The sequence below is a fragment of the Quercus robur genome, chromosome 3 (assembly GCF_932294415.1).
Source record: "Quercus robur chromosome 3, dhQueRobu3.1, whole genome shotgun sequence".
Taxonomy (NCBI): Eukaryota; Viridiplantae; Streptophyta; class Magnoliopsida; order Fagales; family Fagaceae; genus Quercus; species Quercus robur.
The window spans coordinates 53,726,062-53,752,872 of record NC_065536.1 but is presented as its reverse complement, the minus strand read 5'-3'; the positions used below and the strand labels follow the sequence as shown (position 1 = coordinate 53,752,872).

At 37.3% G+C, this 26,811-nt stretch overlaps 3 protein-coding genes across 6 annotated transcripts in view; 1 reads left to right on the top strand and 2 right to left on the bottom strand.

The window, feature by feature from the left end:
• Nucleotides 1-866, top strand: part of LOC126718374 (twinkle homolog protein, chloroplastic/mitochondrial) — an 83,015-nt gene extending 82,149 nt beyond the window's left edge. The window contains exon 22 of the mRNA XM_050420520.1: nucleotides 569-866. Coding sequence (XP_050276477.1) covers nucleotides 569-617 — 49 coding nt within the window. The 3' untranslated portion in view covers nucleotides 618-866. The remainder of the gene's footprint in view (nucleotides 1-568) is intronic.
• Nucleotides 1-13,616, bottom strand: part of LOC126718376 (GDSL esterase/lipase At3g27950-like) — a 30,881-nt gene extending 17,265 nt beyond the window's left edge. Inside the window, exons 1-6 of one of the 4 annotated variants that reach the window (XR_007652898.1) lie at nucleotides 13,444-13,616; nucleotides 12,601-13,342; nucleotides 11,854-12,063; nucleotides 11,552-11,724; nucleotides 10,285-10,555; nucleotides 9,535-9,881 (exon numbers count right to left, since the gene is read on the bottom strand). Coding sequence is in view for 2 of the 4 variants with exons in the window: in XM_050420522.1 (XP_050276479.1) it covers nucleotides 9,843-9,881; nucleotides 10,285-10,555; nucleotides 11,552-11,724; nucleotides 11,854-12,063; nucleotides 12,601-12,883 (976 nt within the window). In the remaining 2 variants the exon portion in view is untranslated. Of the gene's footprint in view, nucleotides 1-9,534; nucleotides 9,882-10,223; nucleotides 10,556-11,551; nucleotides 11,725-11,853; nucleotides 12,064-12,600; nucleotides 13,343-13,443 lie in introns of all 4 variants that reach the window. The other 3 variants (XM_050420522.1, XM_050420529.1, XM_050420525.1) reach the window with 3 other exon arrangements.
• Nucleotides 13,617-15,111: 1,495 nt separating this feature from the next.
• LOC126718375 (eukaryotic translation initiation factor 4B1-like) lies at nucleotides 15,112-20,355 on the bottom strand. Its single transcript, XM_050420521.1, has 3 exons — nucleotides 18,872-20,355; nucleotides 16,104-16,553; nucleotides 15,112-15,504 (listed from the first exon to the last, which is right to left on the bottom strand). Exons 1-3 carry the CDS (start codon nucleotides 20,080-20,082, stop codon nucleotides 15,480-15,482), a joined length of 1,686 nt encoding a protein of 561 aa, XP_050276478.1. The 5' UTR covers nucleotides 20,083-20,355; the 3' UTR covers nucleotides 15,112-15,479.
• Between the last annotated feature and the right edge of the window lie 6,456 nt (nucleotides 20,356-26,811).

Below are 26,811 nucleotides of genomic sequence, written 5' to 3'. Positions count from 1 at the left end.
TATAACGGATGTGATGACCCTTTAGACTCCTTTTTCTTTTTCTTTCAAATGTTTTGTTAATTTCAGGTATTTTATTTTGGTAATATTAATGAAATGGTGCGTTTTATTTAACAATAGGGATACTTTTAAGCTTCGCTATTAAGAGTCTTGTGGATCTAAAGAATTGACTTTTACTGACTACTAAATTATGTCTTCAATTGTAAATTAGTTGAACTTGCTTTTTGAAGATGGTCAAAGATTGTTCAATTCTTTCTCAGATAAGGAGGGGAAAAAAAAAAGGAAGCAACTGGTATCTGCTCTCCAAGAGGAGTCGATCAGTTATGTTTAGGAAATCATACAGCCAATTTTCTTGTCATTTTGACTGAGAAAAAAGAAAAGAGCAAGAGATACAAACTGGTGCAAGTTGTCATGCATAATCATAGTTGCCACATTCTTCAGTTCACTCGTCTAATATTTTCTTGTTATATTGTGCTCTACAATTCTCTCCCTCTTATAGTCATAAGGATCTAAATTTGGGCATGTTAATGAAAAATTTGTTAAAAGATGCATCATTCATTCACATGTGCAGGGTAACTGGTGAATTCATGGATATTGATGAACCATCTGGCAAGAGATAGGCAGTGATTTGATTATTGAGGAAGAAAATGTTTGTACAGCCGTATCCTCCAATTTATAGGCCCTCGACATGAGGCGAGTTTTGCGATGCCAAAGTTCTACTACCATAAAATGGCCGTGGGTGCTTTCACTTCGTGCAAACCTGTGGCGGTGAGAGATGAAGATCGGAAGTACTTCAGCATCAAAGTTGATCAGGTTATGGTTGGCTTAAATTCAGGAGGGTGGGTTAGAAGTTTCTACTATTAGAAACTTATATTAATAATATATAACTTCTATTAGAATTTTTTACCCTATAATAATATATGCTAATTAATATCTAGATTATATTTAAAATTATATTATTTGAGTTTGTTAAATATGATTTTATGTAAAAACTTATACAAATTAGTTTTACTAGCCTTGTCTTATTAAAAATTATATATGAATTTTACTACGAAATGGATTATATATATTATTTATAAATTACAAATAATATTTTGGTCTCTTTTTTGAGCTTATTTATAAAACTTAATCTAATTTTAATTACATATAACTCTATACATATTTATTTATTTATATATCGAGTTTTATACTCAAGTTTGTTCATGGATGTAATATTATATTTGAGTTTGAATTGTTTAATAGTCTAGCTTAAATATGAGCTTGAATTTGATTCATTTATTATTTAAGTCAACATAAACAAGTTTTTATGAGTTGAACTGAACTATTCATAAACAGTCAACTCGGTCTATTTACAACCTAAATAAAATAATTGTGGGGTCCAATAATTTATGGGTCCGGCCCACACGCTTATGGGAAGCCCACCGGTCTTAAACTGAAGGAGGCCAGGGCCCAAGCTCGAAACTAGGAAACATGAAAATAGCCCGAAGACATAGCCGAGGACGGTTTCGTCCTCGGCAGGCCCAAAACCTCAGGGATAGTAATGGAATACGAGTAAGATAGAAAGATCAGAAAATATCCTGGGGAAGTTGTCTTTAATGCCCTTCCCTGACATGACACTGCCCCTAACAGAGCCGGGATCTTAGGCTTTATGAATCATCTACAGTAATTTTGGGATTAAACTGATGGGACAGATATCTGTCCTGGAAAGATCGACCCTACACGTGGACGAAGGACAACGAACGTAGGCTAGTATAAAAGAGAATGTTATGTGACCAAAAAGGGGGATCTCCCATCTAGCTTCTGGAAAAAGACCTGATGAAAGAGAATGCCTGGAAAATATACGCCGGACAACACCTAAAAACCCTCCGACGGGCAACCGGGGACAACACCATCGCTCCTCGGACACGATTCGAGGAGCCAGATCCTCCTAAATACAAGATTGAAGGGCCTGAATATCCAGCCCAAAGCTTTATCTCATGTTGGTTCATCTAAAGTCCGGCCCGAAATGTCATCCTGTGATCCAACGTTGGCCTTTTAACCCCACTCTCTACAAATATTATTGTGAGGGACTTTCCGTGTGCGAGCCCAACATCGTCGTTGGGCCGTTGAAGATTTTGTGTCCCTACAATTGGCGCCGTCTGTGGGGAAGGCTTGCGCGTTGGCGTAGGAGGTGTTTGAGTCAACTCTCTAGCCAGCTGAGGTTTGTGGGATTCCCTCCATCTCCGGCGACATGCCGTCGTTGCTCCGACCCGAATTTTTGCTAGGGGCTACGCCCTGTAGTGTCAACAGCGCGGATAGCTCTAGGGGCTTCCGGCTTCAGGCCAAATTCCCCCCCGCCATGGTCTAGGGGCTGATCTCCAACAAGTAATGGACAGAACCAAGGCCTTGCATGGTCCCCGGACCCAAGCCTATGGGGAAACCAAGTACAAAAAAGAGATCTTACAAGTAATGGACAGAACCAAGGCCTTGCATGGTCCCCGGACCCAAGCCTATGGGGAAACCAAGTACAAAAAAGAGATCTTACAAGTAATGGACAGAACCAAGGCCTTGCATGGTCCCCGGACCCAAGCCTATGGGGAAACCAAGTACAAAAAAGAGATCTTACAAGTAATGGACAGAACCAAGGCCTTGCATGGTCCTCGGACCCAAGCCTATGGGGAAACCAAGTACAAAAAAAGAAATCTTACAAGTAATGGACAGAACCAAGGCCTTGCATGGTCCCCGGACCCAAGCCTATGGGGAAACCAAATACAAAAAAGAGATCTTACAAGTAATGGACAGAACCAAGGCCTTGCATGGTCCTCGGACCCAAGCCTATGGGGAAACCAAGTACAAAAAAGAAATCTTACAAGTAATGGACAGAACCAAGGCCTTGCATGGTCCTCGGACCCAAGCCTCTGGGGAAACCAACTACTTAAAAAGAAGCACACAAGTTTTGGACAGAACCAAGGCCTTGCATGGTCCTCGGACCCAAGCCTCTGGGGAAACCAACTACTTAAAAAGAAGCACACAAGTAATGGACAGAACCAAGGCCTTGCATGGTCCTCGGACCCAAGCCTCTGGGGAAACCAACTACTTAAAAAGAAGCACACAAGTTTTGGACAGAATCAAGGCCTTGCATGGTCCTCGGACCCAAGCCTCTGGGGAAACCAACTACTTAAAAAGAAGCACACAAGTTTTGGACAGAACCAAGGCCTTGCATGGTCCTCAGACCCAAGCCTCTGGGGAAACCAACTACTTAAAAAGAAGCACACAAGTTTTGGACAGAACCAAGGCATTGCATGGTCCTCGGACTCAAGCCTATGGGGAAACCAAGTACGCAAAAGCGCCATCGGAGTCCCCTAACTCCCAGTCGATTGCTCGCATGGAATATTTATAAATCATCAGCCTGGGACGATATTCACGCGCTTATCACAGAATACCCAACTGATATCCCAGTTAGTTTCTTAAGTTTGATTTATTACAAGTTATCGATATAATGCCTGATAGTGCTGACAGACGAGAGTTGATTAGATTATGCTTCGAAGTAGCTTTATCACAAATATTTTCAAAACAACACATACATATAGCACATTCGTTCACAAAGGTGTGTTGCCCATTAGACCAACGCTTAAAACATGTAAATCAATTTCCATTTTTATTACGATGAAGAAATAGTACAGTGTACAAACGAAAAGCTGGAATCAGCCTACGTCAAAGCTTACTACATAATCAAGAAAAAGAAAAATACAAGAAAGCTGGAGAAAGCCGAGGAGGTATGTCGGAGGAAAGGTTGGCTACAGCTCCGAGACCTTATTCTTCCCCCGCACCCTTACCTGCTCATAACTTAGGCAGCTCAAGAGACCCAACTTGAACCTGACACCGTTGAAGAAAAGGTGCAGGGAGTTGGAGGTGGTGGGGCTTTCTCTAAATATACGCCTGCCGCAAAGCAGAGGCGCTGATGGAGGAAAACCCTTCTTCTGCCGCACCAAAACTCTGGCATGGACAGAACCTGCTTCGGATTTTGACTAAAAGAGGGGAAGATTCCTTTCCCCCTCGGTGGAGATGGAGTACCCTCCTGAACTTGTGCCTCCTGTGCCCATACCTTACTGTTATAAGCCTCATGAGGACACGGCGCCTCTGCGGCGGAGGAAGTTCTTTCTTCCCAACCCTCGCTTTCGACATGTTATGCCAAGAAAGGAGAGCTCCGGGTATGGGAAGCGTGATGTGGGAGAAAACTAAAAGGCTGGGTGTATATATAAAGCAACCCTCTCTCCCTCCTATTTATTTGAAAAGACAAGATAGTGACAGTCACCTCACGCAGCGTCCCAAGGAGCGCTACAGACAAAGTGGTCTTGGCTCAACTTCCAACGTCAACTGCAGTCAAAAGACTGAAGAAGCCTCGTAAAGGCGCGCCTCGATCTTTGGGGCGTCAGAGAAGTACTGCATAGCCAGAGTTTGCAGAAATATCTCTTAATCCGCGGGTTCATTGAATTCGCGACCCAGGCCCGTTTTGCATAAAGGCCCAGGGACACCCTGTTCGGCACCTCGGGAAATGCCTAATGAAAGGGAAAACCAAGTACTAATGCAGACATTGGTCTTGGACAGAACCTAAGGCTTGCATGATCCTCGGACTCAAGCTAAAAGGGAAAACCAAGTACTGATGCAGACATTGGTCTTGGACAGAACCTAAGACTTGCATGGTCCTCGGACTCGAGCTAAAAGGGAAAACCAAGTACTGATAAAGACATTGGTCTTGGACAGAACCTAAGGCTTGCATGGTCCTCGGACTCAAGCTAAAAGGGAAAACCAAGTACTGATGCAGACATTGGTCTCGGACAGAACCTAAGGCTTGCATGATCCTAGGACTCAAGCTAAAAGCGAAGACCGAGTACTAATGCAGACATTGGTCTCGGACAGAACCTAAGGCTTGCATGGTCCTCGGACCCAAGCTAAAAGGGAAAACCTAGTACCGATAAAGACCCAAGTCTCGGACTCAAGCCTAAAGGGAAAAAGTCAAGTACATAAGATAAAACGCATAAGTCTTGAACAAAACCCAGGTTTTGCAAAGTCCTCGGACTCAGGCTGCTTGGGAAATCAACTGCCCGAATGAAGAAATTTCTCGGCTTAAATACTGGAAAGGGTTAAGTCTCGCGTATCATGAAAATAGCAGAACAACCTAATGATCGTCAACCTAAAGAGGCCATTCATCCGGTGGGTAACACGTCCTCGGATAGCTACTTCTTACGTCTTATTGAAGCAGTTAATACCCATCACGGCTAATTTTAAGATAAGTCTCATTCCTCACTGGTCGGATTGCTATGTTGAATAATAATTTTGTTAAAGTCATCGTGGCATCTTTTTATCAACGATTACTTTGGCCTTATTTATTATCGATTGAAATGCTATACTATTATGCCGAGCAGCGCTTTCACATTTGTTAAAATATATAAACAAGACATACGAAATAGAATAACAATAACTTTTATTAATATGAAAAATTGTTACAACATACAAGGAAGGGCTTAAACGAGCCTATACAAAAAATGAACTGCTAAAACAGTAACAACATCCGTAACACAAGTAAACCATCAGGTGTCTTCTGAATTCGCCTTCAAAGTCTTTCTGAAATCTATGCCTCAGTACTGCTCATATCAGGAGAAGATCCTTATACAAAAATAATGAAGGAGAAGGAAGAAGAATTAGAAGACATGGAAGCACTTCAGCAAGCTCTTGTCACTGAAGAATGCAGGGGAAAAAGAAAATGGAAGACATGAGCGGGAAGGAGGAGAAGAAGAGGGAAGCAATGAAAAGAAAGTAAAAGGAGCAAAAGAGGGAGAAGGGGAGCCATATTAGGTATGCTCATGAGAGAGCGGATGGAGATGACAAGGGAAGTTTTCGACTCAGTCACACCAGAAATGGGGTGTGACGAGTCCCTGCTTCGGATTTTGGCTAAAAGAATGGGGAGACAAATCTTAAGCCTCCGCCATCCTTGCCCTGACCGAGCCATCTCAAGTTTTGTCAGGACATGGCATTTCTGGGAAAGGAAGGGTTTGTTCATGGTGGATTACTATGAGAGAAGTATTATTGAGTAGGGAGGAACCGGATGGAGGAAGTGGATTCTGAGAAGAACGTAAGGGATTCAGATATGAGAGAGTCACCCTCTGTCTTCTCTCTTTATATAGGGAATGAAGAAGGGGGAATGTGACACATTCAGATCTCCAGGGAAATCCAGAGTATAACGCGCCGTTTCGTTCTCCCACACCATCAGTAACCGTTGCATCTAGGAGGCCTCGTAAATGGGAAGACATTAAAGACACGCTGCAGATAACCACGCAGCATAACGGCAACGTGCGCAAATCCAGGAAAAAACGGCTCGTAGACCGGTGCGTTCCTTGTGGAGGGGAAGAGTCGCCAGTGTTGATCAAGATCCGAAGAAAGTGAACGGCAATAATGGCTTGACATCATCAAAATCCACCTTTCCTACCATGATGTTGGACAGCAGGATTTTGAGGGGCTAATGTGGGGTCCAATAATTTATGGGTCCGGCCCACACGCTTATGGAAAGCCCACCGGTCTTAAACTGAAGGAGGTCAGGGCCCAAGCTCGAAACTAGGAAACATGAAAATAGCCCGAAGACATAGCCGAGGACGGTTTCGTCCTCGGCAGGCCCAAAACCTCAAGGATAGTAATGGAATACGAGTAAGATAGAAAGATCAGAAAATATCCTGGGGAAGTTGTCTTTAATGCCCTTCCCTGACATGACACTGCCCCTAACAGAGCCGGGATCTTAGGCTTTATGAATCATCTACAGTAATTTTGGGATTAAACTGATGGGACAGATATCTGTCCTGGAAAGATCGACCCTACACGTGGACGAAGGACAACGAACGTAGGCTAGTATAAAAGAGAATGTTATGTGACCAAAAAGGGGGATCTCCCATCTAGCTTCTGGAAAAAGACCTGATGAAAGAGAATGCTTGGAAAATATACGCCGGACAACATCTAAAAACCCTCCGACGGGCAACCGGGGACAACACCATCGCTCCTCGGACACGATCCGAAGAGCCAGATCCTCCTAAATACAAGATTGAAGGGCCTGAATATCCAGCCCAAAGCTTTATCTCATGTTGGTTCATCTAAAGTCCGGCCCGAAATGTCATCCTATGATCCAACGTTGGCCTTTTAACCCCACTCTCTACAAATATTATTGTGAGGGACTTTCCGTGTGCGAGCCCAACATCGTCGTTGGGCCATTGAAGATTTTGTGTCCCTACAATAATCAACTTTGAGAATACAATAGCATGTGCATGTATGATCCCAATTTTTTGGGATTATGCCTTGTGAGTTAATTCCTTTTTTTCTTTTTTCTTTTTTGGTCTCTAATATAATCTAAGTGTATATGTTTGTAAAACTCCCTTCTGGAAACTTGAATCTTGGTTTTTGCCCCCACACCCTACAAACACTTATACTTATAGAGTGACCACCGCACCAAGGTTGCGTAGTGGTTAATTAATTCCTTTTTATTCAAACTGCTAGCAAAAGAAATAAATCCACTAGGAAGAAAATATAAGAAATTAAATTATGCTCTAGTATTCAGTATATAATTATATATATATATATATATATATATCTTCAAGCATATATGTTTTTACACCACTTGTTGAGTGGACCAAGACCAACACAAGGAATATAAAAAAATAACGTCATCTTGTTAGTAGAGTCCTCCAATGATGATGGTCGTAGCCAATAAAATAAATGGGCTTGGCTTCTTGTTCAATTGTATATTGTAGGAAGAGAAAATCTTGTTACACACTCACTATTACACATTCTGTACATAGTTCTTTTAAAGTTGTGTTTTCAAAATACGACTTTAATCCATGTGGCCATGTGTATGGTCAGTGTACAATAGCGAGTATGTGATAATTATTATCCACGTAGGAAAATCAATCCTTGTTGCACATACCATGGAATGTGACTTCAACTTCTATAACTAATGCTTAAGAGGTTTGAAAGGGAGTAGTGTAGTCTAATAATAATATAAGAGGGTCTCTAAGCTTCAAGTAACTTTATACTTGCAGTTGCAGGTCTTCCAAAGCTTGTTTGATGTGCAGTTACTTATCCATTTCGTCTTTAAATTACAATGTATATTCTTATTTTTAGAAAATAATCTCTTTGTATAATATTTAAATGGTTATAATAAACTATATCCATTCTTCTAATTTTGACTATTTTCTAATAAAATCTCATGCATTTTAATTTTGTTTTAGTCAAAGTCATTTGATATGGATTGTTTTAAATTCTTGGAATATTATCATTGGAATTCATCTTATAGATTGAAGTAATCTTTAAGATCTTTATTTACATTATTAGCTTTTATATTTATATTGAGAATAATATAATGAATTCTTTTTTCATTTTATTCTCTTATTTACCTATTTTACAAATCACTTATTATTATTTTTTAATCAACGAGAGTGTCCAGATATCTTCAAACACCTAATTATTCATTTAGTGTGTGTAGTCTCTCTTTCTACACACTACGTAATTACAAAGAAGAATCTTTTAAGGAGGTCTCAAGAAGTTAATTAGAGATTTTGAATCTATGAGCTTATAGATCTCATGAGGTCTTAGGAACCATTAGGTCAATCCTTTGGGATTATCATGTGCTCAATCATTTATAAGCCATGTAAATATTATATAAAACATTTTTTTTAATAATTTATTGACAACATATTGGAAAATATTTTGATTAAATCAATCCAAATTTGTAGAGATTTTATCAAAACAATAACTAAATGGCATAATAAGAAACGGATGAAATTTGGAGAGACATTACATGTTATACCCAAAAATAATATAATATGTTTTATATATATATATATATATATATATCATCACTTGACATATATTTTGAGAGGATTGCCTTAATTTGTTAGTATATTATGCTTGTACTAAAAAGAATATAAACATCGAAAAACTTATGATGTGGTTAAGTGCTATTTTTCATAAAAATAACTTGTATATATATATCTATATCACCATACTAAATAAAAAATTTTAAAATGATTTCAAGTCATCCCCCCAACCTCCAACTCCATGTGGTTTTACCACGGCCTTTTTTACAACTTCTATCATTGTTATTTTCAATATTTTTCGAACTTTTTTTTGTTTCATTAATTTTAATTAACTTAATCTTTCTTGCTGGTGCATTAATCACTCTTCTTTAAACATAACTAATTCATCTCAAGCGACTCTTCCTTATCTTACACTCATCTTCAAGCATGTTTTCTTATTTGAATATTATATTTCCAGGTATTTTCATTTATCCATGTTAACCTTCTCATTTCAGTATAACTTAATAAGTATTCTATGATTACACAATGTTCCTAATACGCTTCTCCATTTGGTCCACCTTGCAAGTAGTCTCATTTATCATTTGTTCATGCTGCTAATCGAAAGAGTGGCGCAAAATTATTCCCAGTAATCAGCCTGACTCTCTTACATGCATTCTCAATCTTTGCTTACCTGAGTCCTGACTCTAAAAACATTTGAGAGGTTGCAGTTTTACTATTAGCAGCCCTTGATTCCCACCAAGAAAAAAGAAATGACACCATCTTTGAGCTCTAACACATGCTAGAACTTGGTTGTGACATACTTCAGCTAGGAAGAACTCTGACATGATTTTGTCAGGGGAATTGGGGGATCTGAGAGTGAGCCGTCCACAATGTGATTAGCTACCCATTTGTTTGCAGCTTCAGTATAATGTCCGCCATCCCAGCTTATGTGTTTTGAAGGATCACTGCAAGAAGCCGCAAAAATTTCAGTTCCATTCACTATTGATGTTTGCCCACATTCAGCAACACCTAAATGCCCACAACAATACCCAAGAGGACTAACAAAACCTGCAATCAATACAAAAATTCTGAGTGAGAATGGTGTTCGGTATAGGCACACCAAAAGAGTAGCAATGTTTCCTCTTTCTAGCTAGTACCCCATGGAAGAAGAATCAAACAACTTGCTACTGCATGGAAGACAAATGAGTTGTACATCAGTGTAATTAGGAATTTTCATAATACAATAGTATGGGTTCATTTGTGATATAAATTTTGAAGGAACTTATAAACTCAAAATACCCATCTAGTAACTCAAATTGTGGAACACATGCTCAAGAACCATGAGGTTTTAAGTTCTGAACTCAATTGATGCATGATTCTTGTGGGTCAGGTCGGACATCCGAGGTTTACCTTTGGGTCATGGATTCCTCTTCATAAAACAAAAAGAACGATTATAAACTCAAATGATTACCTTGTTTCTCTGCCTCACTGATTAGAGTGTATTTAGCTGTGTAGATATCAACATAGATGAGCACTGCATGGTGGAGTTGGGTCCTCAGTTGGAAGACTTTGTCCTTAAGCTGCTTGTTGAACTCTTGAGCCAACTGATTGTAAGACTTTATGCAGCCGTTTTGATCAGACTTAAAATGTTTTGGACGATTCCATACAGCAAAAGAAGGCAAGCAACCAATGGGACCGGTATTATGTATCCAAAATGTTCTTGCTCCTTCTTGGTAGAGTTTCTAAAATAGTTTCATAGACCAAAAAAAAATACATCAAATAAACAAGTACTGGACTTTAATTATACACATGAAAATTCTGATATAGAAAATGTCTACCTCACCTTTTGCCTTTTACTTTGTGAATAGGATTTTATGTTAGGAAGTTTTACCAATTTGGTATAAAGCCAATTTTATATAATTAGAATCTGGAAAAAGTATGTGTAGAGCTTCGTTTAATATTCAAGGTTAACTAATGTCTTTTTCCCCAATGAAAAAGATTAAAACCAGTGATGTATGGAGCATCTCATGTGATTTCCCTAAGCACATCCTTTAGAATAGAGTTTACCATTTCCCTTTTACCTAGAGCATTCAGGGTGAAAAACTGTCTACAGAGAGATAAGTAACAGAATTGTTGTCATTCTTAAAAGTTATTTACAACCCTTGTTTTATTGGGTCATTGCACAGAACTCATACTTTTTTCAGAGATTTAGAAAAGGCTCTCTCTTATGGGCTCAAATTTAATTGGAAAATAATAATAATAATGATAATAATTGCTTAGGTCAAAACAAATTTGAAGTGTTTTAAGTTTAATTCTCAATTTTCCACAGTATGGCTCAAGGGACTTGCTAGGATTATGCAATGTTAAGCTGCAAGAAGCTACTTGGTTTATTCCTAAAATGACATTGGTCTTCATTAGAAAGCACTGAAAATAGAATACTGAAACTACCATGTTCCAAAAGTTTAAGCTAGTGGAAAAGCTGAATTTAATCACATAACCATTATTTTAACACTTTTCCTCATGTATGGACCCAAACTTCCCTTCAATAAGTGAGAATGAGACATAACACATGAAATTTTGAACATTTTATGGTAAGTAGAGTGGAAAAGGGTTCAATCTCAGACCACTTGTTGGTATCTTGATAAGTTACCATTTGCTTTGAAAACTTAAGCGGCTGAAAATAGTGAATTTATAAAGTTAATAACTTACTGTTATTCTTCCAAATACATTTAAGTTACCTTTACAGCCACAGCAAACATATCAGTTATATTGGGGATGGATGCTCGCACTTGCTCCTCTGTCGTTTGAACAAGTCCAAAATTAAGATCATTTTGTCCACAGTCCAATGTGTAAAGGGCCTTTGAGAATTCCTCTGGCCTTGGGAGGTTATTTTTAATCCAAGAACTTTTAGCTGAAAGCACATACAAGCATTACTAGAAAGTAAAAGGTCAAAAGCATTTCTCAGTAAATGACAGCAGAAATTGTATAAAAAAAAAAAAAATTGCCTTGCCTAGAGAAATCAGCAGTAGATCTTTCTAACCTTGGTTGAATGACTCCTTGGTACGGTCTTTAAATTGTTCAAACTGCAAAAGCTGTATGTTGAGAGATAAGGGATTAAAACCTGCCCCAAATAATTTGGCATCAGTTGGCTGGATTGTAGACCCACTTGCAGCAAAATTTGCTCCATGTCTAAAGTTTGGTTCTATAGAATCAAGATATGCACTCAAGAAGGGAAGCCCCAACTTCTCAGCTGTAGAAAAAGAAAAAAGGAAAAAAAAAAAAGGTCATCTTTTGTCTTTTGCCACATTAAGAAGACAACGAAACCGGAGATTCAAACCTAGGCACTCCCCACATGACACTAGGTTACAAGATCCTTACCAAACAAAGTCATCAACATGGGTTGTATGCAGAAAATCAAATAAGTTTTACATTAACACTGTTTATGTTATGACATTATATCAGTACAAAAATTAGCACAGACAATCATCACCCGAGGTATGATCAGCCCAAAGAGAAAATGTATTCCATGAAAATGGTTGGTGGGAGTCCACCAAGAAATAATCCCATCATAGCAACATCCAAACTATCACATCCCATAGACAACAACAACGAAATCCAAGCCTTAATACCAAAATTCTGGGTCCATTATGGATCAACAGACTAGTCAAGAAATGTTACATATATTCTTTTTCGTCATTCAATCACATTCCATAGACCCAAAAAAATAACTACCATATTCCCTAGCTAGAGTAGAGGATAAATGAATAGCTGAGAAGAGCATGCTTACCTATAAAGTCAATGATTAGACGCCCATCAGAATACCGACCAGAAGGTTTACCAAAGAAAGTCTCACCATTGGGAGGGGGTACCCGACCAAATGCTGCTGAGACACTGCCTGTATCTGAGTTTGAATCGCCAAAGTTGTAGATTGCTGGAATGTGACAACCCCATGATGGACCAACAAGTAATGAAGCAGCAATCAAAACAACTCCAATTGCTGCTGCTCCTACACCATTATTTATCCACCAAGGACCTTCCAATTTCCCTGTGAAAAGCCTAAACCGGTGCATTGAATCCTCTTACTTTGTTCACTCTGACTTTTAATCAGCAAGAAATATATTACATAAATCAAACTGAAATTTTGAACATGTAACTAGTGTATTATATGTTACTGTTTTAGGCCTTGTTATATATTGCTGTTTTAGGCCATTGGGAGCTCCATTGAGGAAGTTAAGGTTCATGATGATACATCATCCAAAAAGGATCATGGGTTTGATGGTTCATATATGGAAGGATTTAGTAAAAGTTTACAAAAGCATTTCTCCCTCAAAAAAAAAAAAAAAGGTTTACATAAGCAGTGACATAGAACAATATGTACGGTTTTGATCATGCAAAAGTAAGTAAAATTTGAGGAAGAATGCGAAGGAAAAAACCAATATTTATACTTTATTTATTTTCCTATTCTTGCTAGGAAAGAAGATAAAGCTAAAAATCTATTATTTTAAGTTCTTGCTGATGCTACATCACTTCTGCAAAGAAATTGAAACCGTAGAGTATGATCATGATTCATGAGAATGAACTCAAATAACTGTAGTTTACCTCAAAGGAGGGAATAAAAAAAGCACTTTACCTTAAGAAGCTTGGAGTATACTTGCATCAGGACTTCAACAGTTGCTGATCTAACCATTTTGGGAGACCTTTAAGTTTAATCTGAGAACACGTTGACCAATCCTCAACCACAAGGATAAATCAATCATAGCATCTTTATACATTAATGTGACATGTCCAACAGTATCACAAAGTGAGACTAGTTACTATTAACCAATAATAATAAACAAAGTCCCAAGCAACTTAAAGCGAGTAAAGTAGACCTTTTCTTTTTTCCAAAAAGAAGTAAAGTAGATCTTAAAAAAACAATATAAAATATAAAAAGTAGACCTTAAAATAAAGAAGCTGGTTTGGGAGGTTTCAGAGTCAACTGGATTTTTTTGTGGTTTACAATTATTCATATTGAAGGCCAACTGTCATGTTTGTCTCATTTGTTGGACTTACTTGTTGTTCAATTAAAAAATGGAGTAAAAAGATAATGTAGTTTTTCTAGAGCACCCAATCCCGTGTTACTGTTAATGTTTTACCATGCCAAGCTGCCAACTGGAGAGTGAAACAAAATGAATGTGCATTAATCTGACACTCTTTCACTCTTCACTAGCGTCCAACAAATACGACAAAAAAGAGGTCTCAGGGAGAAGAGAAACAAGACTCTTCCCAAAATCAAAGTCAGTAAAGAGTACATGGAGATTTTTTTTTTTTTTTTTTTTCATTTTAATCTAAGTATGTAGCATTTCCACATATATATATATATATATATATATATGACGTGTTTGTTAAGGTTGAACTAACATGAATCCTACTTAATAAAAAATTGAATAAATAAAAGAAAAAGAAATAAAATTGATTTTACAACTTATGTTAATATTTATTTCTCTTTATAAAGCCGGTCTCACGGCCTAGACTACCAAAGCTCACTTCTGGAAAATAGAATCTCAACCCTTGTTTCTTTTAGAATTACTATCTCACCTAGAATGTGTGGTGGTAAGTCTATGGAGAAAATTGGTTGTTTATATTAGATTTGTTTGGATACCGTTTATTACTGAAAACTAAAAACACTGTAACAAAATAATTTTTAAATATGTGAATGGTAGCGTGAAACTCAATTTTAAAGAAAAATTTGCAAATGCGCATATATGGCCCTTTCATTGCAATCCAAACTCAGTCTTAATGTTTTGGCCAAAGAGATTTGGATTGATTTTAATTGACTGATGGGGTTTTTGTTCAGTATCCATGAAAGGATTCAAAATAGGATATCGGTTAAAGCAATTGATTCTCTTCTTTTACTAATGGCTCTTCTGCTAAATGCTTTTACTCAAAAACATAAATGGCAATTGGTGTAATGATCACAGACAAATCCTTCCTCAGACTGAACGCCCCTACCATTTTTGTTAGGGGCAAAAAAGAGAGGCAAATGCCTTTTATTAGGCCCGGATGCAAACAAACAAGTCCATATCTCTCCATTGAGTATTGAAATACAAATTAGTGAGAATGTATTTTGCCTTTTCTACTTTCGTAGCTATTCAACAGATTGAATTTGGGAGGAAAAAAACAAGAGAGAGATACAACATTGGCCTAAAGTTAGTGGTGACCAGTTAGACTGATAGTGACAAGGAAAATCCAGCAAGCACCCTAGGCAACATAGAACAAAACTAAACTGAAAAACAAATAGGCAACATCATACCCACAGTAGAACAAAACTAACTGTATAACACTAATCAACATCCTCCTGCACAATAACCAATTAACTGTATAACACTCAAAATGACTGTCACAAAAATAAACTACTGAGTCCCATAGTGTTCGATAAAAATTGAGTCGTATGAACAATACAGGCTCAATGTTGATTTAAAACAGACCCAAAAAATGCGATTTTACATAGTTTCAAAATGTAACAGATTAAAGCATGAGTTCCCAGTGCCAGTGCCAGTACTCAATAATTGTTTGCTCCGACTGCCCAGAGCAAAATGAAGAAAACCAAGAAAAAGTGAGAAAATATTATTTTGGTTCCGTCTGTCAAAAGTGAAGGTATTTCAACGAATCCACGCAAACTGTTCTTCACCACCTTTCCCTTGAAGTTGACCTGCAAAAATAACAAGTCCACATTTCATTATTGGCATTTTGGAACATTAAAACTATATTTTACCTCCAAAAGTAGTACATCAAGCACACAAATTGTAGGGAAGGATATAGACACGAGAAATGTGCGTGCAATTCTGAACATTTCTGAACTTCCAGATTTAACAGAAAAAGATTTCTGACCATTCAAATTTAAGAACAAATGATTCTCACATGCTTTCTTAATTGCCCCAAATTTATCGAGTTCTTGTGAGAATTTTCAGAACTATTTGATTACTTTTTGTCCAAGAAATATAAATGATATTCCCCACTAACAACTTATTCAGCCCAGTTGGCAAAAGTGAGCATGGCCAAAATACAACTTAAAATCTTTACAGTTCTAGAATCAGAGTTTTGAACCTCAACCAATTTCAGACTTCTCCCATTACATTTCCAGTACATTTAATTCCCAACTCCATTTCAGCTTTTTAAAATCACAAAAATATTTTCAAAATTGAACATCTGACATCACATGTCACTTCACTGGCTAACACAGTTACTAGCTAAACTGGAAAAGCTAAGAGAAGAAAGACATATGCAATGCAACAGAAAATATATCCTTACCTGCCAAAGTCTCTGCTGCCTAGAAATCCTCTATCCCTTCCACCTCCAAATGATCTTCTTTCATCAGCAGGCCTTGACCACATATCCCCTGCACCGCGTGATCGAGGCCTATCCATAAACTCTGTACTTCTCATTTCCTCAAATGATCCAGATTGAGAAGGCGGCCTCTCAGCAAAACCAGTCACCCTGCCAGCTCCAGACCCAGGCCTGCCCGCTCCAGACCCAGGCCTCTCAACAGCTTTCTGCCCAAAGCGAGTTTTGTCATCCAATTCACGAGTCAGTGTTTCCAATTCCTTCTCTTTGAGACTTATTTTACCAGGTAAACTGGACTGGTCTCCACCAGACTCTTGTATAGATTCCCTGTTTTCTTTTGTGGTAGATTCTGTTCCAAGTTCCTTCTTTAAACGATCTATTTCTTCTTTCAATATCTTTTCCTCCTCTGTTTCAGGCCTGCAAATTTTTTTCCCTCAGAAATGAACACAAGTATGTTCATATTCATATAGATCCAGAAGTCACATGCATACATTTAATCCGCCAAACAAAACTGGCATACAGTAGTGTGCACAAGCAAGCATGGAGGAAACAAAACTCATTATAGGGCATCTAAAATCCGCTAGAGGGAAAAGCTTCCAAAGTGACACATCACTTAAGAGATATTGAAGGAAGCCTAAAGCTACAGAAGCTAAAAAAGGTTTTAGCAGATAGTATAGACTGAACTGAACATTAGAAAATTGTATTATGAAGTTCAAGTCAGGATTTTCAATATGTGGTATATATAATCACAAAGGAATTTGAGGAATACAATGTTTTGAATTCTAGTTAAAAAAGGGGGAAAATTCAAGCAAGACAAGCAAAGATCAATAAGTGAATGGCTGATGCAGCTATGGGAGATTAATTTTCTGCTAATTTGAAATTTTGTCCATTCAAGATTTCTTTCGCTGTGTCAATGTGTGAAGTCCAAGTGAAGTAAAATCATATGGTTTTAAAGGTCTAGTTATAAATATTCTTAGGTTAAAACATATTTTTATCTGGGTTGAGTTGAGTCTAGATTTATGTAGGAGATTCTATGTATCTGAGGTTTACTTCCATTTAGTACAAGTTAGTCTTTCATTACCTAACAAGTTAGTCTCTCAAAGGCTTATCAAAAAAAAGTTAGTCCCTCAGTGTGTTCTTTTATCCATTTCTCTTCTTTCTCGCTCTTTTCTTTGGCACTCTGATACCATTCACAGGTACTGTTCATATGAACTATTCACATTATTGTTCAGAGTTTGTGGGTAGATTCAATCTTAGTTTCTTATCACCTCTTTTGCAACCCTGAATCAAATTTTTTCCCTTCCTCACCAAAACACTAGTCATTTTTGAATCCTAATCCTTCTTTCTTAAGTTTTAAACCCTAAATCCACAAATTATCCTAACCCTAAACGCACAAGCAAACGTGGACAGCTTCCCCAATCTGTCCTACGTCAATGGCCTTACGCCCAGGAAAACCATGAAAATAAGTATATGAGGGAAACTGGGAACCAGAACGGCATAATTATATACAAAGATAAACTATTTCAAAGAACCAACAAAATGGTGACAACGTATAATCAATTAGGGCGGGTTGGAATAGATTTGCAGGGTATGTTAAGTATGCAGTAATGGAAGGTTTTGGCATGATTTATGGTGTGGTCATCAATCTTTGAAAAAATTGTGCAGTACTACATGGCAATTGACAGGGATGCATCAATTAGATCTTGTTAGGAGATAGTGCAAACCCTAGCTTTTCTATAGGTTTCATGTGCAACCAACTCCCAAGCAACCTCCATTTGGTATCCTATAGGTACAATACATTACTCTTTTCTCATTTTCATCATATCTTTCAAATCGAAACATCAAATCAAAGATACATACTTATCAAATAACACTAATACCCCATGCTAGCCACTTCAAAATCAACTGTAGGGTAATAATATCTACTGTACTTTTAGCATTGTTATCTTATACGCATGGCTAGTTATGGATAAAAGAACTCTAATATTAGGGAAATGGCTCTCTTTTGTCCCCAAAAAGAGGGGCCGGGGGAGGTTCGAAAGCACATGGAAACCTTGTATAAAACTATGGTGAGTCATTCATCAGTTCAACATCGCTTAGGAGTTAGGATTTACTTGCACCACAAATGAACACATCTAAAATAAATAAAAAAGTAATCTTCCTGGCAGATTAAGTGTGTATTGACAAGCATGCATATGTAAGAAGCAAAGGCCTACCTAACAGTTTGTGAAGGAACCAACTTCGCTTCATATGTAGCATTACTATGGAGTATTAATTTGCTAAAGTAATGGCAAAAGCCTTCCACTAAACATGTTTATCTGTATCGAAAGGTCAAGTTAAATAAGAAGATGCAACATTCGTTCTATAAAAGCTTACAAAGTTAATGCAGCTCTGAGGATAACTTCGGTCACCCTCACGTAAATTTATCACATTGTATTCTTGAAGTCTTTCACATTTCCTAATAAAATTTCACGACAAGTTTTCAAAAAAGCAACTACCACATTGTCTTTTCTAAATTTACCAATGTTCATTCAAGCAAGCCCTATTGGGTAATGCATTGGACAAGACATAAATCTTAACGAAACCTACTTGTTGACCGATAACCAGACAAGTTACCTAACATGCTAATCCATTAACAGCTTCCTTAACTTTCAAAAGAACATGTCAAAATCTAACACCATATATTGAGCTTAAAAATTCGACAATGCAATGGATGTAGAAGGCAATACACGAACCTGTCAACGCTGCGGTGCTCCAATTCAAACTCAATCTTTCGCCAATCCTTGCCTCGCTCCTCGAGCAAGACCTCCCTAGGCTTGGCATCCCCAAAAGGGTTCACCTTCAGCCTCGGCTTCGCCACATTCTCAAACGCCTGCAATCCCTGACCTTCAGACCGGTTAGACTGTGCACTCGAAGGCCTGCTCGAATGTGCACTCGTGGGCGTACTCCCTTTCTTGGCCTCAATTTCATTCTCCATCTTCTTCCAATCCAAACCCTTCTCAGCCAACACCTCTTCCCTCGGCCTCGCCGCCCCGAACGGGCTCGGCTTATTCGATTTCACCGGAGAAGCTCCGTCCAAACTACCCGAATCCCCTTTCGGGGGATCCAATACCAACCTCGGCCGTTCCCGTTGATCCCGGTCGGGAAACCCTACCCCTCTAGCCCATCGATCGGGTTCTTGACCCGAGTCGCGAAACCCTGACCCGAATGGGGATCTAGAAGCAGAAGCAGCAGGAGGCGGAGCAACCGCAAGGGGCTTTTTCGTATTTGCCCAATTATCAACCTCGTCAGCCCTAGACCCCCCTCCGAGCGACGCGTACCGGTTCTGCCGACCCGAATCGACCGAAGGAAGCGGTTTCTTCGTTGATGCCCAGTTATCAACTTCGTCAGCCCTCGAAGGTTGATCAAAATCCGAAACCCTAGAAGGCGGTCCTCTACGCTCTTCGTCAAATCCACCGTACTGTCTACGATTACCACCACCGCCGCCGCCGCCGCCCCACGACCCGTCCTCATCGCGGTCCCTGCCCCGACCCGACACAGACCGGGTCCCGTAATCTCTAAACCCACCCCCAAGCCTACCGTGCCCATACTGCATTTCCTCCGCCGAGCGCTCTTTCGGCCCAGTCGGCAGCCGAAGCATCTCATCGTGAGTCAACCGATCATATTCCCCCGCTCCGCCGCCGCCGCCGCCGCGAGACCCGGTAGGCGTGGGGGTGAATTGACTGAACTCCGACAGGGTCATTTTCTTCTTCTTGGGCTTGGCGGTCACGGCTTCCCTGAGACTCGGAAAGCTCTGAGACGAAGACTCCGCTATCGTGGCAGTAGCCGTGGCTTTTGCCAAAGCCGCCGCCGCTGCCGCCGCCTCCGCTTCTTTCTCCTCGGCTTCCGCTTGCTCCGCGTCGGCGGCCCAAGTTCCGATACCACTCCCCCATGGATTCGTCGTCATTTTCGAAGTTCAAGATCTGAGAGAAAGAGAGAAAATAATAAAATGGAAAAAGTTTGGGATCTAATAATAAAATTGAGAAATGAGAAAATGGGTTTGGTTTTTTTTTTTTTTTTTTTTTTTTGGGTTTTTGGTTTTTTTTTTTGGAGAGCGGGGCTCCGTTATTGGAGCCGGAGCTCCGAGAGCATGCGAAGAAGAGGGGTCACAGTTGTGTGTTTGTGTGTGTGAGAGAGAGAGAAAAAATTGTTTGGTGGTTCGTTTTTTTGAGTGAGTGAGAGGGAGAGAGGTGTTATTAGAGGAAAACGAAAACGTTTTGATTTTTGGGGGAAAAGAGGGGGTGACGCGTGTGAGGAGCGTGGGGTGCACGGTTGGAGTACCTGGCAAGTGGTGGGGGTCCACGTTTTAAGAGGCTCTCCCGTTTTTTGCTTTTTTGACTTCCTTTGTGTTGGACGGTTGGGATGTTCTTTTGAATACTTTTTTTTTGTGGCCCTTTTTGAAAAGGGAGGAATGGGAAAGCTTGTTTGTACGGACTCGATGGTGTGTGCATTTTCTTAGAATATAAGTTATTTATAAAGTGGGTTCAGTCCGTTACATCAACTGTAATTTAAGCATGGCACACTTTGGTACGAATATCACTTCACAAATATAGATGCTTTTGGAGTGTTGAGGTAAAGATCGAAATTCAAGTCTCTAGAATGAGAACTTCTTTCTATCTTGTATAAAAAATAATAATAAAAAAGGTAATTTATGGGAAAAGACTTTAGATCAAAATTGATTTGGAGAAATTTGTGATAATTGATAAAGTGACAAAGTTTAGTTATAAAATTGGTTATAATTTAACCTTACTCCATATCTTTTTATTGGATGTGAATTTTGACAAATCCATCATTGGAGTATATTTTCTTCTTATATTGTCTATACTTGCAAAATTTTTAGAAAATTAAAGATTAATAACTATGTCATCAATAAATTATTTAAATTGTAATTGTGGGTACTTGAGGACTGAGGATGAAGTTGAAGAGTTGCAATATTGGTGTGGGGATGCCACGGGCCACTGGCCCGAGGATGAAGGTCACCTGAGGAGAGGAAAGGATAAGTTATAGGACTTTGAGGCGTTCCAAGTTGAAAGAAGGATATGAAGAGAGAGAATCTGTGATCATAGGGGAAGTTTCTAGTTTGGAGTAGCTTGTTGCCTCCACATTAAATTGTAGGCAACAGTTTTATCAGCTACATTGATGAGAAAGTGACCTAAACAGTGCAAGTCACAGCTAAGTAGATTCCTTCCAACACCTTCTTCAGATACAGAAAGAAACTAGTGTCATGATAGGAAGTATGTTAGGTAAGGATGAATGGTTGAGATATGAGAGAAGGAGAAGTATATAAGAAAAATGGGGTTTACAAAAAAAAAGGGCAAGACATAAGTACCAAGATATAGAGAAGAAACGAGAAAAATACTTAGAGAAAAGAGAGTGAACAGTAACATTTCTTACGTAAATATGGCCTCCTTGGGCCAATTTGTATTGAGAAAGTGATTCATCCATTTAATAAGATCTACCTTTTCTTCCTTATATTTCTCCTTGGGCGAACCCCCCTTTAGTTGTTTGCTTCCCTCTCTTATAAATTCATTATTTTGGGCTATGGTTGAACTAATCCAACAACTATTTTAAGTGAGCTTGGGCTGCTAGTTTTTTTGGTCCCTACAGTAATTTTTTGTAATTTAAAATTATGCATAAAATATAATCTTATAGATCTTATAGTAAATAATATCTAATTGGCATAAAATTTGACATGTGTGTTAAGAATGTATAAAACATGCAATCTAATGGTTAGATTTTCAAAATATGTAGTAATGTTAATAATATTGAGTAAGAGCTACAACTAATTTTGTAACAAAACTTTGTCCTTGATAAAGTCATCTATGTGTACTTTTAGTTGTATGATATTAAATAAGTTATCATGTGACTTGTTTTAAATAATACATATAAATAATTTTATCAGACTACTATGTAATGAATTGGAGGAGGGTTTTTTTAAACTGGTTTGAAAGAAAATTGTTTTTTTTAATTGTGCGCGCCTTATGCTCAGTCAATGGGCCAACAATATGGTTGGGCTCACAATTTACTTATTATGGTGGGCTTATGGATATCCTACAATAGGAAGTTCTTTAGGACGAGAATTAAAGCTGGAAAAGTCTTTTACTAAGCTGATCGAATAGTCTCACTCTTAAGCCGGTTTCTGCTTGCTCCTACTTCTCTAATCTTTTCTCCCTAGTGTCTCACCCCTTTCTCTCTTGCCTTCCTCCTATTTATAGCCTTCCTGTAATGGGTCAGCAATGATTACCTTTAGCATTTCCATGCAGGTAGGGCTCGTTAGGATCATTCCTAATGAGAGGGGGACCCACTTTGGAAACAAGAGCTTAGTCCTTAGGACTTGCACCACACGCTGAATGCTACTCGACGGCGATACCCCCTAAGGCACTATCAATGTATTCCAGAACAAAACCGAGCAAGATTAGTCCTCGAGATTCAAGTGATTCTCGACTCGGTCTACCGAGTAGTAGATGTTGGGCCCCCAAGGAGCCATTGACCTCAAATCAATTGGGCCTATTGGTGATGAGTCGATGACCGTACATTTATAATTTCATAGTGAGAGGCAGAGATGAGTTTGAGTGAGATCTTCTTAATTGGAGTAATATCTGGCTTTGAATCTATGTTTGGATTTTTATTAATTAAAATTTTTTTATGTATAATTTTTTTTAAATCTTATTTTGAAAGTATAATTATAAGTTTATCATCTTTCAGTAAATAAATTTTCAACCAAAAAAATAAAACCCAAACAAAACACAAGGAATTGAGATACTAAAAAAATAGGGAGACAAAATTTAGTTACAAAATTGGTTGTAGCCTAAAATTACAATATTATTCAATATCATTAACATTACAACATATTTCAAAAATCTAACTTTTAGATTGCATGTTCTTTACGCTCTTAATACACATGTCAAATTTTGTGTCAATTGAATATTATTTACTATATCTATATTATTTATAAGAGAATTCCCCTCTTTGGACTGAACTTTTATCTAGTTTAGAAATACCTCTAAACCTTACGTTTAACAGAGAAAAAACTTAAAAACAATCCGGTAAAAATATATCTCCAATTCCATTTAAAATGCCTACAAAATAGGACACTCTCCTACTAATCCATATTTTCAAAACAAACTTATCCAAAATTCAAATAAATTAAAAAAAAAATTATATGACACTAGACAAAAAAAAGAAAAGAAAAAAAAAGCCTCTTTGCGAGTGTGATGAGGCTAGTAATCTATAAGATTATATTTTGTGCATAATTTTGAACTACAAAAACTTGTGATTTAAATAATTTATTGATCACATAGCTATTGATCTTTAATTTTCTAAATATTTTACAAGTATAAAGAATATAAGAAGAAAATGTAATCCAATAATGGATTTGTCGAAATTTACCTCTAATAAAAAGATATTGAGTAAGGTTGTAGCATTTCAAGCATAGAGGATATAAAAATAAAATTTAATCCAATGATGAATTTGTCAAAATTCATCTCCAATAAAAAGATATTGAGTAAGTTTGTAGCCTTAGACTAAGGTTGTAGCTAAACTTTGTCCAAAAATAAGGTGGAGTTGCCTTTTGAACTTAATTTTATATCATTTTTAAAAAAAATTGTCAAAAATTGTATTCAAAATTATTTTGTATACAATGCGGATCTACATTGACAATTTAAATTTAATTTAATATAATTTGTCCATTTTCCTTTTTTTCTTTTTTCTTTTTTCAAAATTTCCCTTGGATTCATTTTAATTGATTAACTGAAAGATTCAAACCCAAAATTCCAAAATTCAATGAATAAAGGCTAGTGGTGCAACACAAGAACAAAATCAAAGCGTAAAATCACAAAGAGATTAAAAATATGCATATTTCATTAAACCAAGAACTATTTTGCACAATACAACAAAAAGAGTAATTTGAGAGAAATTGTGAGGGAGAGAGAGAAGACTCCTTGGTACCACTATTTTCACCCATATGCATCAAAATCATGTTGCTCTTTCATGTTTATATGGGCTTTTGTTCTAAAGTTGGAGTTCTAGGGGTAAAATGTGAATTCTTTTTGTTTGATCTGATTGGGGGTTTTAAATCAAGCTTGGTACATCTTTAGGGACTGGTCTATTGATAATGGATGAGGCCATGGACCTCTTCGGTGCTAATTTGATGTTTGTGCTTAATTTGCTTTTAGGCTAATGGTTGGCTTGCTTTTTACATCAAAAGGGGAAAGGCTTGACCAAATGAGATTGGGTGCTCTTTCCCAGTCAATTCAACCCATTGGGAAGCTGCCCTAAGTGGTAGCATGCAGTTAAAATTGAGTTAAGAGGTCAACTTGTTCTTAGGGGCTAAGAAAGTTTTGTTTGAAGGTTTCAGTCACATACAGCAAGAGCTAGAAGCCACTATTTGGGTGAAAATTTTGGGTACTAGACCCTTTCCCATGAGCTTTAGGTGCTACAAGTGTCCCTAGTCCACTTTGCAACATGCATGGCTTGGGCTCATACAAAAGGTCCAACAAGAGTCAATTTATACCCTCTAAACCACACTCCATCAAATTCACCTTATATCACATAAGCTTGGACCATGCTTAAAAGAATAAAGTAAATTATAATACATGAATTGGGTTCACAAAAAAATTGAACTCAGCCAAATCTAGTTTCTAGAAAATGTATTGCGAAAATGGGTATCAACAACAATACACACTCAAAAGTGCCTAACTCTTGAATGCAGCACAAGGCTTTAAACTCACACACATCGTTCTTTTTTTCTCAACCTCAATATGGGAACTTACCCACTGGCGAAGCTAGGGGCCCAGAGGGCCCCCTCTAAACTCCCCGAAAATTCCTTTAAAATATGAGTGAATTTAGCACCTAATTGAAAATTCCTTTAGTGAATTCACTCATATAGAATTTTCAAGATATATTGCTATATTTTTTTTAACACTTTTTACATTGATTAATTTTATTTCAATTTATTTTGAGTAATTAAAGTACATGTTTAAACTTATGTACTTAAATTAATCTCTTGAATTATTGCTTTCAATCTTATCTTTTTAACTCAAATAAAGAAATTAAACATAGCATTGATCTTTTTCTTAGTTAGTACTTAGGCCTTACCAATACGGCAAGGCATCTATAATGTTTTCTTTAAGTTTTAAAATTAGATATATTGAACACTATATTAAGAATTGACAAAGGTATTATCTTTAGGAAACATTCCAAACTGGTTTCTCAAAAAAAAAAAAAAAAGGAAACATTCCAAACTCGCCTATAGTAGTCAAACGAATATAGTCCAAGTACCATCACTAAACTTTCTAATAATTTACCTAATCAATGCTTTTTGGTGGAGCGTGAGTTAGATAAGACATGCCCCAAAGAATTCACCAGCTAATTGTAGTAGATGCTTCTAGTGTAAAATTTGATAGTCGGATATCCTTATCAAAGAAAATAAATGGATACTTATTCCTTATTGATTATAATACAAATAGTGCCACCCAAAAGAAAATAGGCGTAGTAAATAGTAGTAATTATCTAAAAGAGTATAAATATGTAAGGAATAAGGATCTATTATTTATTCCCACTACACCGCCATAGGTTTGACAGTATCTTTAAAAAAATATATATATTATATTGTACTATTTTAAATTATATCCTAAATTACACTCTGAATTTTAAACTTTTTAAATGCACGTTTTGCATCATAAACTATTACCCTTGTTACACATTTTTTACAATGATATCAAGTTTCCTATTAGCTTGGATGAAAATCTAAATTTTAAGGTATAAAGTGTAATCAAGAATATAATTTAGGGTAGGAAAATGTAATTTTTCATTTATTTTCAAGGGATTAAGAAAATGGACAATTAAATCTTTTCACGTTATATCATATTTTTCTATCCAAATTGATGGCAAATTTAACACTAAGATGTAAAGTGTAACAAATGTCATAATTTAAGGTGTAATATGTGCATTCGATACATTTAAAGGACAAAGTGTAACGAGGGTATAAGTACAGTACAATTTCCTTAACAAATAAGAAAGTATAAATATTTCTCTTTACCAGAGCGTGCATTGATGCATGAACAAGCCAACATCATGTTTGCTACGTCATTCCTTTTCCAAATGGAACTTAAATTTCATGGATTCTGACAATAAAAAGTCATAAAGGGGAGCAAATGAAAGTACAAATTCGTGGAACACAGAAAAGCAAACGAAAAAACATGGAGTGGAACATGGATTTTAGTAAATAAATACAACTTCAATGCTATTACACACTGATAAGTAGACCTTGGTGTTTTTCGTTGTCATTCTCCTGGGTTTGGAAGAAAAAAAAAAAATGTCGCTCCAAATTTAGTAATAAAATAATATCAACAGAAGTGCTTCAATTTTTTATTGGGCCATAAGTCACAAAGCCAAATACTTGTCATTATCATGTGCTATTCCTATTAGAATTTATTGATCAATGATGTAATGCTTAATGAATCATTACCTGTCCTCCAATAACCCAAAAAAAGATTGGTGGTGATTACTCGAAAACCAAGTTGAAAATAGATTGATTTAGTGCCTAAAAGGAGAAAAAGCTAGTATGAATATTTTCCCAAAAAAAGATTGGTGGTGATTACTCGAAAAACAAGTTGAAAATAGCTTGATTTAGTGT